This window comes from Chelmon rostratus, chromosome 15 (assembly GCF_017976325.1).
Source record: "Chelmon rostratus isolate fCheRos1 chromosome 15, fCheRos1.pri, whole genome shotgun sequence".
Taxonomy (NCBI): Eukaryota; Metazoa; Chordata; class Actinopteri; order Chaetodontiformes; family Chaetodontidae; genus Chelmon; species Chelmon rostratus.
The window spans coordinates 6,889,700-6,905,565 of NC_055672.1; the positions used below are offsets into that span (position 1 = coordinate 6,889,700).

General features: G+C 38.7%; 4 gene segments (V, D, J or C); all 4 read left to right on the forward strand.

The window, feature by feature from the left end:
- Positions 1 to 4,394: 4,394 nt before the first annotated feature.
- Positions 4,395 to 5,004, forward strand: LOC121618981. The segment is given in 2 exon segments: positions 4,395 to 4,482; positions 4,562 to 5,004. Coding segments are annotated over 2 exon segments (393 nt in total).
- Positions 4,967 to 5,861, forward strand: LOC121618980. The segment is given in 2 exon segments: positions 4,967 to 5,149; positions 5,337 to 5,861. Coding segments are annotated over 2 exon segments (399 nt in total).
- A 5,670-nt stretch (positions 5,862 to 11,531) lies between these two features.
- LOC121618486 lies at positions 11,532 to 12,377 on the forward strand. The segment is given in 3 exon segments: positions 11,532 to 11,657; positions 11,930 to 12,232; positions 12,364 to 12,377. Coding segments are annotated over 3 exon segments (363 nt in total).
- Positions 12,378 to 12,451: 74 nt separating this feature from the next.
- LOC121618487 lies at positions 12,452 to 13,163 on the forward strand. The segment is given in 2 exon segments: positions 12,452 to 12,526; positions 12,844 to 13,163. Coding segments are annotated over 2 exon segments (372 nt in total).
- The last annotated feature ends 2,703 nt before the right edge of the window (positions 13,164 to 15,866 follow it).

The window sequence follows — 15,866 nt, forward strand, 5'->3', positions numbered from 1 at the left end:
ATTACATTTACTTGATATATTAAATTGATGAATTGAATTAGAAAAAAAAACTTTTTAAAGTGGGTTTATCCGAGTTGTATGTATTTTATGCACTTTGCACAAATGATAGAAGCTTATAACATTTTGCATTCTCTTTATGAATAAAGTTATTCCTTTAGTTGAAACACTGTCAGTAGGAAAGTAAATGCGACTATGTGAGTCAACCACACACCAGGAAACCAATGTTCTCATCTGCACACAGAAGAAGGTCAAAGCTGTTGTTGGTGAGGGAGACAAACCGAGGCTTGAAACCTGCAGAGGAGTAGAGAGCAACAGCAGAGGAGAGGATGTGGTCACAGAGCAGCCTGCAGATCGCTCTCTGTGCTGAGAAATGACGGAGGTGCAACCTTCCACTTAACCACAACCTCCTGTTAGCACCTGCACCTCTGCACCAACCACCCCCGCCCTGCACATCTCTGAGCAAACAGCTGAGGAAACTTCCTTTTCTGTGTCAACTGAAGCTCCACAATAAACATAAATATTTTATATAGTGTCAGAAACACACACACAGCTGTTGACTGTGACCTGGTGTAGAGATCTGCACAGACTACAACAAGGCAACATTCACCAGTAATGAGTAATAAAGAATATAATACATTAAAAAAAAAGAGAGTGTTTCATTGTCAGGTCCTCTATAAATCTTAGTGTGATTCAATATAGAAAATAAGACATAACACATGACTGTGTTTGAAGCATATCACGATCATTTCCTAAGTGCTTGTGTCTTAACTGTTCATCAAAATTTGACAGTTATCAGTTAAGAGCACAGAAGAACCCAGGAAAACACTTTCTACTTCTCCATTTGTATGAAAACATGTTTGTTCTCACTCAAGTCACATAAACAGGAAATAATGTCTGTGAGATCATACCAGAAACATGGTGCCTGACATCTGAGTTAGATACTCCTCCTGCAAACCCTGATCTTTGTAAGTTGTCATTTTCAATCCATTTGTTAGAAAACAGAATTTCATTTTCTCTCTCTGCATTGTTTTGAAAGTTTGTGACAAAGCAAAAGCACCAGTAAATTCAAAGATTCATAATTAAAAAGGTACAAAGCTCAAATGATATATTGTAACCAATTACAACAAGTGAGCAATAAGCAGTCAACGATACAGATCCCTGATAAATTTGACATTTTCATACTGGGATTTTGTACTGGACCTCAACTACACTGCTAAGCCAAACCAGACAACTCCAGGATGAAACTTCGGACCTGCTGCAACAAAAACATCCAAACAGTACAGAGCCACCATGCTAACAGAGGTAACAGCCAAACTGAAGAGGCATGTTATTTGTTTCAGTCTGGTTTTATTTCAAACCATCAAGATCACAACTACGATATTCATCAATACTGAAATAGATCAAATCAAAAATGTTGGAAATTTGACTTCACAAGGAAGTATTTCTAAGAAATATACATAAAACTATCTTATAATAGTAATATTTGTAAGGTTGAACATACAGACATATAATCTCTATATCGATCATCATCCTTCCTGTCAGTACCGAGCATCTGGCAGACCTGCTACATCCAGTATTAGCAGTTATTCCTATCACCTCAACCTTCTGATGATGGTTTTAGAGCAAGACTAAAAACTTGAAACAGCAAATGTGCCTCTATCATTTAAAGTAACCACCCAGGCTGTAAAGTGCCTGTTTAACATTAAAATTGTTTGGTGCAGTGGATTGAAACTTTGATTAAACCGCAACAAGAAATAGCCAATCTACAAGATTTCAGTTACTACTTTTTAGTGGTAGGTTTATAAACTTGAGCATGTAGATACAAAAGCAATGATGGGCCCACATACTCGATTTAATATTTAATTTGTTGTGCTGAATGACCCCCTGTTGAGCTCACAGAATATCAAGTTTCAAGCTAACATCATTGTTGGGTTTTTTTTTGTTTTTGTGTTTTTTAAATAGAAGGCCAAATGGTAAAGAGTTAATATAAAAAGAGAGGGTCCTTGTATGTGAAAGAAATAGCAACAAGTAGCACCCTGTATTAGTAAAATGTCATTATATTGACAGAGAACAGAGCAGTGGTTTAAACAGTACAGCAGAAATGTAAATAAATATGATTTGCTTGAAAAAACAGAGCATGTTCAGTGGGTTCAATGAGTTCTTTGAAAAAAGTGGCAGAGAAAATTTACCCTAAAGTCTCTTTAGTATCATACCATCAGTTCAAATGATTATTCTGGATGTCCACAGGAAGAGCTGAACCTCAAACACTCTGTCTACCATACATTTGGAGTAACACACACACATGCCCGCACCTGAGCATGCAAAGGAAATCCATTCAAAACAGAGCATTGAAGGGGCATCGGGGGACAGTTACTGGCCTCTACTGGAGACTCCGTCAAATGACAACATCAGCAGAACTTGTTGCCAGTACAGTATAGGTCTCTGGGAAACCATCATGGACACACAGTACGCTGGTGTTTTATCATGGGTGTGTTGTGGTATGGGTGGAAGTGCAGTGGATTATGTCAATAAGAAATCTTTGTGGTATTTGAATGTCGAACTCTTTAAAAAGAGACAGTTGATAGCCACATTACTGAGCCTGTGAAGGAGTGATGCTCCCAGACACATGCCAGATGTCAAACTTGTTGAGTGGATAAAAGTTTTGATAACTCTCCTACATTGTTACGACTGGTGGAGAACAGACTTAATCAGCTCAGCTCTTCACTATGCGACTATGCTCAACAATCTCTACACTTGGTTTAAGAGTGTTAGCATGCTGAAATGATGTTAAAATGGAAACAGAACTTTTCAACCCCCTCTAGTGAGTCCAGGTGGTACAATTGTTGGTGCGGTTGCCACAAAGACAAACAGATTACTTTCTGTTTTGAAACTGCTTGTTTCACAACTGTCGAGGGAACCATACACAAACGGTTTCAATTAGACAAAGATGAAGAAAGTATTCTTTTACTTTATTTTTTTAGTTGACATTAAATGTATCTCTTTCTCCCTGTGTCACTAAACAGGGAGAACGAGTCACTAAATATTTTTCTTAAATAAATAAATGTAAAATAACAGCACAATGGTAAAAGATATTGTGATTCCAATGCTAGTGTATTTCCTGACAGACCTGAGAAAATTCTATTGCATTCACCATTCTGTTTAAGATTTCAACTGCATGAGAAATTTCATTTGTGTCTTCAAGTTTAATTATTTTTGAATTTATGTTTTATATTTTACACCTTTTTGCAGTTATTTTAGTAAAACTATTTTACTGTTTCTGGCAACCCTGCAGTCAAATATGTGTTTTCTACTTTTTCAAACACTGTAACCCTGTGTTGGGGCCTATTTCATATTTTTAATAGCAGCACTGTAGTCTGTAACAGACTCCAACAAGGACAACTACCTGAATATTAACAACTAAACATCTATCTATAAACTAGTGGTTCCCAACCTAGGAGTCCCAAATCCCGCTTAGGGTCCTCAAAGCTTCATGGGGGGGTCACAAGGACTTCTTGACTTTAAAGGGTGTAAGAAAACCTTTTTTAAAAACAGAGTAGGCCTATATCTCAGCATTTCATTCATTTCTGTTAAGAACACAAAATTAGATTATTTATAAAGTTTGGATTTTCATTAAAGATACATACATAAAAAAAAAGTTCCTTAATGTATCACAAAAACTCATCATTATTGTAATTTTCACAGGTAATGACTGACTCAAAATTATCCAAAATCACTCGTTTTATATGGGTTAATTGTACTATCAGTTGTTTTGAACAGTTATTGTTATGCATTGAATATAATATGAAATATTAATAAAATATGTCACTTACTCAGGGACTGTCAGTTTACTCAGTGACAGAAAAGGGTTCCCTTAAGAAAAAATGTTAGGGAAACAATACACTTGAAACACGAAATAAACTACCCTGCTAGCTCTGCTAGAGACAGCGATGAGCACCTGGAACCAACCGGCCCCAAATGTTCTCATCATTCTGTTTTATATTCATAAATGACCAAAAATGTTAATAATGATAGTCACAACTTAACTGTTAACTGTCACATATGGCAAACGTGTGTTTCAATTTTACAACTGATCACGTTAACATTTTTCACCACTGCTTTATATTGCATGTACAGCCTGATCTTCCATCATTTTGAAAGATGTGTTCAATTCACCATGTCACACATCATTAAACCTGGTCTCCTCAGCTTGTCAGTGTTATTGATCTGAATGTCAATAACACTGTCAGGACGTCTGGAAGCGCTTAGCTTTGACGCATCCACACTTTAACAGATAATGTAGGTTTTTTATGCAGCAGCTTACAGGATAAGAGAATGTTACACACTACAGAGACACACCTACCTGCAACTCTTCATATCTCTGTAATGACGCTGACAGATGTATATGAGACTCTCAGCTGTAGGACATGGACATTATTAAACATGGTCTCCTCAGCTTGCTGCTGTTTGTGCTCTGGATAAAAGGTTAAGTACTGTAATATCAGTAAATTTACTTCAGAGGTCAAATGTCCACTTATGGTAACTTCTGCTGTTATTCACACAGGTTTAACTGATGGGAGTGATGTCAACCAGATTTCCACATTATGGAAGAAGGAGGGTGACAGTGCAACAATAGACTGCAGCCACAAAAAGGAAGCTGGCTACAACCAGATGTACTGGTACAGACAGCGACCAGGAGAAACAATGAAACTCATCGTGTTCACATCAACTGCCAGCAAAGATCATGACTTTGGAGATTTCAGCAAAGAGAAATTCTCAGCCACCAAACCTGCCTTTGACATTGGGACATTCACAGTGAAGAATCTGGTGCCACAAGATGAAGGCTTGTATTTCTGTGCAGTGAGCAAACACAGTGATACAGACACATGTGAAAGCTGAACAAAAACCCCAACACACTCTTAACCAACTGTACTCATCTGCTCGACTGTAGGGGGACCTCAAGCACAATCACAGAACATCACATAATACAGCGACACTCCCACCTGCAACTCGTCATATCTCTGTTGTTACGTCACACCTCTCATCACACACACTGACAGTGACTCTGGTCTCTAATGTCAGTTGGCTCAGGACACAATAATGATCACAGCTGGTCTGATCACACTCTCTGCAGCTCTGCTCTGTATTGTAGGTACTGTACATTATGAGGCTGACGACTGAGAGGACAAGTTTTCACTTGTGTTTTCACTCTTACAACTTCAGTTAATATAAAAAAAATACTAATGATTTGAGTTTGACCATTCAGTTTGCATGATGAAGAGGAGTCACTGGTGGTTCTGGAACATGATGATTGATTGTTGACTTATTACCCGCCACAGGTCTAATTGAGGGGAATGAGGTCACTCAGACCCCTCCGCTGTGGAGGGACGAGGGTCAGTCTGCCACGATGAACTGCAGTCACACTAAGGGTGGCAGTTTTTACCAGATGTACTGGTACAGGCAGCTGCCAGGGGAGGGAATGAAGCAAATTGTTTTCACGACTCCAACTCCCCCACATCAATATGAAAGTGGCTTCAGTGAGGACAAATTTCCAGCACAGAAGAAAGATGCTCAGACTGGATCTCTGACGGTGAAGAAGCTGCTGCTTGAGGACAGTGGAGTGTATTTTTGTGCTGTGAGTCAACACAGTGATGCAGGAGACTTAGACAGCTGCACAAATACCTAAATGTTGGTGTCAAAGCGAATAGAAGACATCACTGTCTTCAATTGTCTGAAGGGGGAGCTCAAGACCTACAAATTATGTTAAGATTTTTGGTTAGTAGTCAGCATCATTTGTAATAACTGTGATTTTGTAATATAATTGTTACATAGGAGTGTAGCAACACATGGCTGAAAAATTGAGAAACTACTACACCAAATGTACTCCACAGTGAGCATGTTTTCTTTATAGAATTAAATTCAATGTTGATTTAATTATTGCTATGTTTATTTTAATCATTTTAATTTGTAGTGGAATTTTATGAATTCCACCAATTTTGTATTATTTTTCTCTTTATTTTCAGTAGGAATGTTTTTCCAATTGCCTTTGTGATCCTTTAATAATAATTAAAAAAAAACATGTTTCCTTCTTTTCATGCATTGCAGAACTGAGTTGAGAACCCAAATACCATTAAAATGGTTCATTACACTCAGTTTCATGTTTTTGACTGACAACAAATGTTAATCAAGACAAATATAGACAGATTAACTGTTAACTGACAAGTATCACCAGTGTGTGCTGTCTCACAGTAATGGCTCACCTTTTTACAAAGAGCACCATCATGTGACAGGATGATGTGATGCTGATATCAGGTGCTTTGCTGAATACCTCACTAACTGTAAGATCTCAGAGCTTTTGCTGAGATGTCAGAATAGTACTGTGTAACTGAAAATCTTTTCACTTCTACAGTTCAGCTTGACCTCTGGTGCTGACTCTGCACCTGTTGGTTTATGCTTTGGTTCCAGGTGGTACTGGGAGTAATTGGGTCCACCAGACCTCAGGGTTAATGATAGAGAGGGGTCAGTCTGCTCAGATGGACTGCAGTCATGCTCTTGTTGGGTGATTCTTTCAGATGTACTAGTATCAAGAGTTGCCAGTATGAAACTGATCATCTACGCCTTACAGCAGCTAGCCAGACTTTGAAGATGTTAGCCAGGACAGACTGAAACAAAGAGAGGATGTTTTACAATGAACATGTGAAGCGTATGTCTGTCTTGTCAGCAAACTCGCTGTGATGACAGTTGTCAAGTTGCACAAAAACCACACACACGACTGATTTGATCAAATGACAGAGCTGTTTGAGTTACTACATTCCTATTGATAACAGACAAACTGATGAAGTGAAAAACCAACATGAGAAACAGCATGAAAAAAGAGGAAAACAATACAAAATAACAGTGGGAGAAATAATAATAAAAGAGGGAAAGAGCCATGTGAAGACATAATGTAAGCTGGATCTACTGTTAACAGGACATGAAACCAGTGAGATAAGGAACAAGACAACAGTCGCTGTAGGTGTGTTCAAAACACAGATTTCAAAAATACATGCTTCAGGTTGGAAAAGTGTCTCAAAGACCAAAGACATATTCAAGTTACGCTGATACAAAATGAAAGATGAAACCAGCAGAAAGTCCTCATATTCGAATAGCGGCAAGTTTTTGGCTTTTTTTGTTGATAAATTATTTTGCTAATCAGAATTGCTGTTGATCAATTTACTGCTGACTACTAGAGAAAATAAAATTTCATAGAATTACCAAAATCTTTTTTGCAACCATTTCTCTTTGCTCAATGTTTTTCTCTATAAATGTGGGTCATTCAATGAGCACAAAAAGTCCATCAGGCTCCATCATCAATGTTAGAAAGTCCTCATGGTTCAGCAACGATCAGTTGCACCCATTCAGTCCCTGCATACAATGTAATATAGTGGTACCAACAGCGATTGGGTGATGTGAGATGGGTCAGAGAAATGTCAACTTCTTGTACTAAACCACAGACAGTCCGAAGACAGCAGCATGTATTAGGTACAGTGACTCGATGTCAGTCTCTACGAAAACATTCTCTGACAAATTAGCCGTATAAATTCACACCGATGAAGAGCACACCTGCATCTAACTGTAACCTATGGCAGGAAATCACCACTGATATCAACCACCAGTCTTTTCCTGTTTACCAACACAGCAGCATACAAATCAAGTGACAACTGATCAAGACTGTGGCGATCCATAATGTTGACCCCCTTTTATACTAAGCCAGTGGTGTGTCGTGGTAGTTGACGTAATGGTTGATATGTTACGAGGAGGAAAACGCACTATGACACCACCCATCTGATTGCCTTCATTTTGGTTTGCTGATAGGAGGGTTTACTCAAACAGGAAGACGGAAATAATCAGTATAACTGCATGTACGCTGACAATATATTTCATATCAACAACAAAATTATTGCCAAAAAAAATAACCAACATAAAAGACAGCATGTTCATCTTATTCCTAAGCATTCATCTGAACATTATTCTCGTTTCAGGTAATGTCAACATACATTTTTAACCTCATCTGTTTATGGTTTGGTATTCTACGGTGCTGCTATTTAAGCTGGAACTGAATTTTATTACAATGCTGAATTCACCAGTGCTCATTCTTATATATTGTGTCTTGTTTGTGAATGATGTCTTTTCAACAGGTTCCTCTCTCAGTGACCAAGTCCACCAGACTCCACCTGACATGTACAACAAACCAGGAGAAACAGCCAAAATCAACTGTTCACATACCATTTCAAGCTATGATGCAATCCTCTGGTACAAGCAGTCAAACAGACAACTACAGTTCCTGGGATATGTGTATTTCCAGGAAAAATATCCTGAAGCTGGACTGAGTGTGAAGATGGAAGGGGGCGCAAGCAAAGACCAAACCTGTACATTAACAATTGAAGGACTCAGTCTGAACAGCAGTGCAGTGTACTTCTGTGCTGCTCGTTACACAGTGCTACATATCACTGCTGCTCCATACAAAAACCTCCTCGTCACATTTTTTCATGTCCTTACTACACCTCACAGCCTCTAACACATGTATTCCATCCTCTCAGTAGATGGTGGTATATGTGTTTAATCAGACCTTTATACGGAGCCAATGGTGTGTCGTGGTAGTTGACGTAATGGTTGGAATGTTAAGAGGAGGCAGATGCACTTTGACACCACCCATCTGATTGCTTCATGTTTGTTTGCTGATAGGAGGGTTTACTCAAACAGGAAGATGGAAATAATCAGTGTAACTGCTGCACACTGACAATATCTTTCATATCAACAACAAAATTATTGCCAAAAAAAATAACCAACATAATAGACAGCATGTTCATCTTATTCCTAAGCATTCATTTGAACATTATTCTGGTCTCAGGTAATGTCAACATACGTTTTTAACCTCATCTGTTTATGGTTTAGTATTCTACAGTGCTGCTATTTTGGCAGGAACTGAATTTTATTACAATGCTGAATTCACCAGTGCTCATTCTTACATATTGTGTTTTGTTTTTGAATGATGTCTCTTCAACAGGTTCCTCTCTCAGTGACCAAGTCCACCAGACTCCACCTGACATGTACAACAAACCAGGACAAACAGCCAAAATCAACTGTTCACATACCATTTCAAGCTATGACAGAATCCTCTGGTACAAGCAGTCAAACAGACAACTACAGTTCCTGGGATATGTGAATTTCCAGGAAAAATATCCTGAAGCTGGACTGAGTGTGAAGATGGAAGGGGGCGCAAGCAAAGACCAAACCTGCACATTAACAATTGAAGGACTCAACTTAAAAAGCAGTGCAGTGTACTTCTGTGCTGCTAGTTACACAGTGCTACATATCGCTGCTCCCCAGTACAAAAAACACCTCATCACACACTTGGCATCTCTGTTTTACAGCTCACAGCCCCTTACACCTGGAATAAGCCACTGTTGGTCTTCCCTCTCATTCAGATCAGATATTCGGAAAGTTCCTTATGTGCAGCTCTGTAACTCTTCACCTGCCACATCCTGTTACAACCAGCAGCCTCAGACATTCAGTATGTTTGCGTTTTTCACTCCAGCAGGGTCACTATAATGACTCAAATTCTAACACATATATCACCCTGCTGAGTTTTAGTGTAGCTAATGATTGAATGAATTTCAAACATATTAACCTTCATGTTATTGTAAATAAGCACAGTAGGACTGCTGAATCATTCTAAATTCACTCAGACTAAGAGGTGGAAAAACCAAGGCTCCTGCTACAGGTTTAGGTTAAAAACAAACACACAAACAACAACAACAACAACTATAATAATGTCCAAAGAAAGGAGTAAAACTAATGATGGCTACACAGTGTAGACTTTATTCTACAGCTGACGTTTCAGCACTTCACATAGACTTTGCACTTATTTGTTATCAATACGTCATTCATTTAATGTCAATTCAACTCTGTAAATTCAGACTCAGCGTTGGATTTATAACTATATTTTATTAGTGCAAAGGTTTGTAGGGATTAGAAGAGCTCCTTGCTGTTTTGTTTCTTCTCATAAGGTGGCAGTATATCTTTACTGAGCCAGTGGTGTGTGGTGGTAGCTGACATGATGGTTTTAAGTTGAAGAAGAGGAGGAAGCATTTTGACAACACCTACCTTGAAAGGTTGTGGTTTTTTTTTCCCAATAGGAGGGTTTACTCAAAAAAGGAGATAGAGGTTGTCACTATGCCAGCTTATATGTACTGTGATAAAAAAAAAGTACCAGTATTGAGACTGAACTTGATCATACAACACAACATCATGATCGTTTTTCTCTGTATAATTTTTAATAATATACTGGTTTCAGGTAATTAAAGGTTATTTTGCAAACAATCAGGCTGCTGTGGCTAACTAAATTGCACACCGTTTTCTATGGTACAGAAATAAAAATATTCAAGGACTTTGAGTATTTATTTGCACTTCTGACTTAATGTCATTGTGTATTGTTTGACATTTTTCTGTCGATCTCTTTTTCACAGGTTCCTCTCTCAGTGACCAAGTCAGCCAGACACCAGCTGACATGTTCATGAAACCAGGAGAAACAGCCAAAATCAACTGTTCACACAGTATTCAGGACTATACCAAAATCCTCTGGTACAAGCAATATAAGAACAGACAGCTACAGTTCCTGGGATACATGAATGTAAATGATGGATATCCTGAAGCTGGAGTAGATGTGAAGATAGAAGGGAGTGCAAATAAAGACCAAACCTGCAAATTAACAATTGAAGGACTCAACCCAAACAGCAGTGCAGTGTACTTCTGTGCTGCTAGTTACACAGTGCTACATATCACCGTTTCCCCAATACAAAAACCACATGATTATATATTTTTCTTCATCTCTGTGTTACCGCTCATAGCCCCTTACACCTGTATTAATCCATGCTAACCAATGTTGGCCTTCATTCCCACCCAGATCAGATATAATAATGGGAGGTTCCCTATGTCTCTAACAGCAGCCTCAGCCATTCAGTATATCGGCTGTGAAGAATAAGAAAATAATCTTAAAGCCAGAAAACCAGTGATGTCAGGTACACAGCAATATCTAAAGTTTACTGACATTTAACACCACCATAAGCAACAGGTCATTTCAGACTAAGTCCAGCTGTAGCAGTAGCACCTGTGAGTACTTAATTAAGGAAAGGTGTGTTTTATTGCTTATGAATTCAACTTTCATTTGCTGACATGTTCTACGTCTCATTTTAACACCAGGTCAAAGCATTAATTGTTGTGAGAACAGATATGTGCCAACAAAAGTAAACATAATCTAATAAAAAAAAATTACTTCATCAATTAAGGCCTAAAGCTAAACAAAATCAACTCTGAAAGATTCAAAGGTTTGTAGGGATTGTAAGAGGTCTCTGCTGTTTTGCTTCCTTTCATAAGATGGCAGTATATCTTTACTGAGGGGTGAATGGTGGAAGCCGACATGATGCTTTTAAATGTTAAGAGGAGGAAGCACTTTGACACCTATGATACTGTGGGAGTGTTTACTCAAAAAAGGATGTGGATGTCATCCGTATACCATCACATGTAGTGTGCTGAAAACACAAAGAATTTAAATTTGGTCAGAAAACACAATACGATGATCATTTTCTTCTGTTTAACCATTGATCTTTTTCTGGTTTCAGGTAATAAAATGTCTTATACTGCTTTTGTCCTCTAAAAAATATTTAGGCTTCTTTTGCAAACAGGTTGATGGAGATGTTCAAATTTCTTGCTATATGCTTTGACATGTAGATTTTGGAATTAGAAAAACGAACTGATAATATTCTTAAAAAGTAAAGAGCTTTATGTAATCAAACAAAGTAACAAGTTAAATCTCTTGCTTACTCATTTGTTAGCACTTATTTTGACTCTGTTTATATGATGCTGTGTTATTTTCTTGATCTCTTTTTTACAGGTTCCTCTCTCAGCGACAAAGTCCACCAGACTCCAGCTGACATGTACAACAAACCAGGGGGAACAGCAAAAATCAACTGCTCACACAGCATTCAGAACTATGATTCCATTCTCTGGTACAAGCAATTAAAGAATAAGCAGCTACAGTTCCTGGGGTACATGTATACAAACATGGATAATCCTGAGGCTGGATTGGGTGTGAAGATCAATGGGGGTGCAGAAAAAGACCAGACCTGCACTTTAGAAATTGAAGGACTCAACCTGAACAGCAATGCAGTGTATTTCTGTGCTGCTAGATTACACAGTGCTATATATCACTGGTTCGTAGTACAAAAACCTCCCCATTACACATTTCTCATCTCTGCATTACATCTAACTGCCTCTTACACGTGTACTGACTCATTCTAACAAACATTTTTTTCTTCTCTTGTTAAGATCAGAGATTTTAATGGGAGGTTCCCTGTGGGGAGCAACACAGTATTTAATCTCCCTCAGATATTCATTACATCTGCTGTGGCTGCATCCTATGTTAACAGGATCACTACAATGACTCAAGCTGTCATCATTACATTTATAGTCTCGAATCTGTGGCTTCAAGGTAGAGGGATTGAACATTGTTTCCTATGGAAGTAAGAGGTTGCCAAATTCAAATTTTTAATTGATTACATGTATTTATCCACATAGCAGCATATATTCTGACGGATAAACACATGTGGATTTAATTTTGGCTGCTCTTTTAAGTTGTCTTTTTCAAAATTTACACCTCTTTGCTTCCACCAAGAAACTACTCACTGAATACTGAAATAAGTCTTACGAAACATAAATTAATAGGTTTGATTTAATTTGTTACACTGTAGACAGAACTTTTTCAGAAGGAATACAAATTATATTGAATGATGTATTTTCTCCACACAGTTCACTGCCAGGATGTGACCCAGTACCCTGAAATCAGATGGAGTTATTTGGATAAATCTGCAGAGATGAACTGCAGCCACAAGAAAGATATTACTTATACCCGGATGAACTGGTACAGGCAGCGTCCAGGGGAGACCATGACCCTCATTGTCTACACAGCTTTCGGTGGACAGCCAGACTACAGCGGGGGCCCTCAAACCAAATACTCAGCCATCAAAGAGACCATAGAGAGCGGGGCTCTTACTGTAAAAGACTTGAAGCTTGACGACAGCGGTGTGTATTTTTGTGCTGTCAGCAAACACAGTGATGTGAGAAGCTGAGCAGCTGAACAAAAACTGGTTGACAATCAATTTGGTCAGTGGAATGGAAAACAAATTTGGACTTTTATATCTTTCCAGTAGGTGGAGCTGAAGCTCCAGAAATACTCCTCAGTTCAACAATGAACGACAATGACATTTGAGCTGGTTTAGAGAGGAGGACATTAATCAAGGAGACTCCAGTCAACTGTCAACTGCATTGTGGTGTGTAAGTCAAGAGCTTGGAGTCACTCACTGTTCTGTGTTCATTCAGACGGGAGGTCAACATGCCAACATTTTTCTTTTTACTTTGGCTCATTGGTAATCACTTTTATTGTTCAGGAATAACACTTCATCTACAGTTTTCACGCAGTTCATTCATTTTCCTTCTTTCTAGGTGTTTGTCTCTGTGTTCAAATCAACCAAACTCCTCCAGCTCTCTTCAGAAGACCCGGAGACAAAGCACAACTTGTCTGCAGCCATGAAAAGACAGACTACATGCTCATGTACTGGTACCAGAAATCCCCTGGAGACCGAGCCCTGAAACGAATCGGACATGTGTATTACAACAACATAGATACTGTGCATACTGTGCAGCTAGCTATGCACACTGACTGCAGATCCTCTCTCCTTTATACAAAAACTCTGAAACAACTTTTATCAACATTTACGGCTTTGAACTGGAGCCCCGTCAGGCTCCTCCCAGCCAGCTTCACCTGAATTCATGACATTATCTCTGCCAGCCAGTATACAGTGATGCTGTTTCATCTTCACTTCCCTTCCCTTTACAAACCTATAAATGTAGAAATGCTTTCATTTTCAATTTATCATCTTTCACGATGTAAATACTTTATTTGCGTTCACTGTCTCTGTGTTCGTCTGGGTCTTCAAGTCGGTCAGTCTCCCTCTGATCTCATCACAAAACCTGGTGACAAAGTGCAGTTTTTCTGCACCCATGATAAAACTGACTACAGGATGATGCTCTGGTACCAGCGCTCACCTGGAGACACAGCTATGAAACTCATTGGATATTTGTACGTTACAAATATCAAAATGGAAGAGCCATATAAAGAGGATTTTAATATCACTGGTGATTTGAGTGGGAACACAGTGCAGTTTACTAATGTGCAGTCAGCAAAGCACAGTGACCATTTTTTCCTTTCTGCTTCACACAAAAACTATTAACCCTAATTAGCATTTATGGTTTTAAATTACACCAGACCCCTCCCAGCCAGCTGCATCATGTGTCTTCCTCACTCCCCTCTCTTTTTCAAATCTTAGTCAGCTCATTGGAGGCATCAATAGAATCTTCAGCACTAACAGAATCACAGTCATTGTGATCTGATGTCAGATCCCAGCAACTTACAGCTTGAAAGTCATATGTTGTCTGACATGTCATGTAAAGGTTATGCGTAGCTGTTTTATTTTGAGGAAGACAAAATGATCTGCTTTCTCTTCTTCTGTTGTCTAGCAGGTAAACACTTTTTCACAAAGAATTAGCTCAAATGCACATTTTCCTTCATAATCAACCACAATGTAACAGAGTTTGTTCTCTCTTTTTGCCCAGGTGTTTGTCTAGGTCTTGAGGTCCATCATTCTGCCTCTGAACTCATCACAAAACCTGGTGACAAAGTGCAGATTTTCTGCACCCATGATAAAACTGACTACAGGATGATGCTCTGGTACCAGCGGCCGTCTGGAGACACAGCTATGAAACTCATTGGATATTTGTACGTTACAAATGTCAAAATGGAAGAGCCATATAAAGAGGATTTTAATATCACTGGTGATTTGAGTGGGAACACAGCAAAGAATGGTTCTCTTGTAGCCAAGCTTGTCAGACAAGAGCACAGCGCAGTTTACTACTGTGCAGCTAGTGAAGCACACTGACAGAAATCCCCTCTAAACTCTACAAAAACTCTGCATGAACTTTTATCGTGGTTTTGAATAAGACAAAGAAAACTGGTCCCACACACCTGCTTTTGTGGTTGTGTTTTGGTTTGGTCCAAACATAACACCTATTTTACTGATCTATTCTAATTAAATGAGACAAGCACAATTTCTAAAAAAAAATAAAGAAATCTGTCAAAAGTAAGATATTTGTGTATGAAGGTTCGGGAAGAGAGCATACATGGCTCTCAGTTTGATACTACAAGAAGCCACTCCTCTTCTATACATTACATTTGCTTCCTACTTAAATGTGACTCAGTTTAGTGAGAAAGCACAAACGGTATGTCAGATCACTACATGATGATTAGATTTGTCTTTTTCCAGTTCCTCACAGGTAACAACCGTTTCATTCTGAAGTAAGATGCACTGTACCATTTACCTTCACATTGTAAATCAATAATCTGTCAAACTCTGCTCACAGCAGGTATTTGTCTGGGGATTCAGGTCTATCAGTCTCCTTCTGCGGTCATCAGAAAAGCTGGTGATGATGTACAGCTTGTTTGCACACATGAACAAAGTAACTACAGAGTGATGCTGTGGTACCAGCAGTTACCTGGAGACAAAGCTCTGAAACTGGTTGGATATGGATATGGACAGTTCAACAATGACAGTGTGGAAGAGCCGTTTAGAAGACACTTCAAATTAGGTGGAGATCTGAGTGGAGACAAAACAAAAAATGGTTCACTTTCCATAACTGACCTAAAAGCACTCACACACACTGCAGTGTACTTCTGTGCAGCCAGGGAGGCACAGTACATCAAACATCCCTCTGCTCTT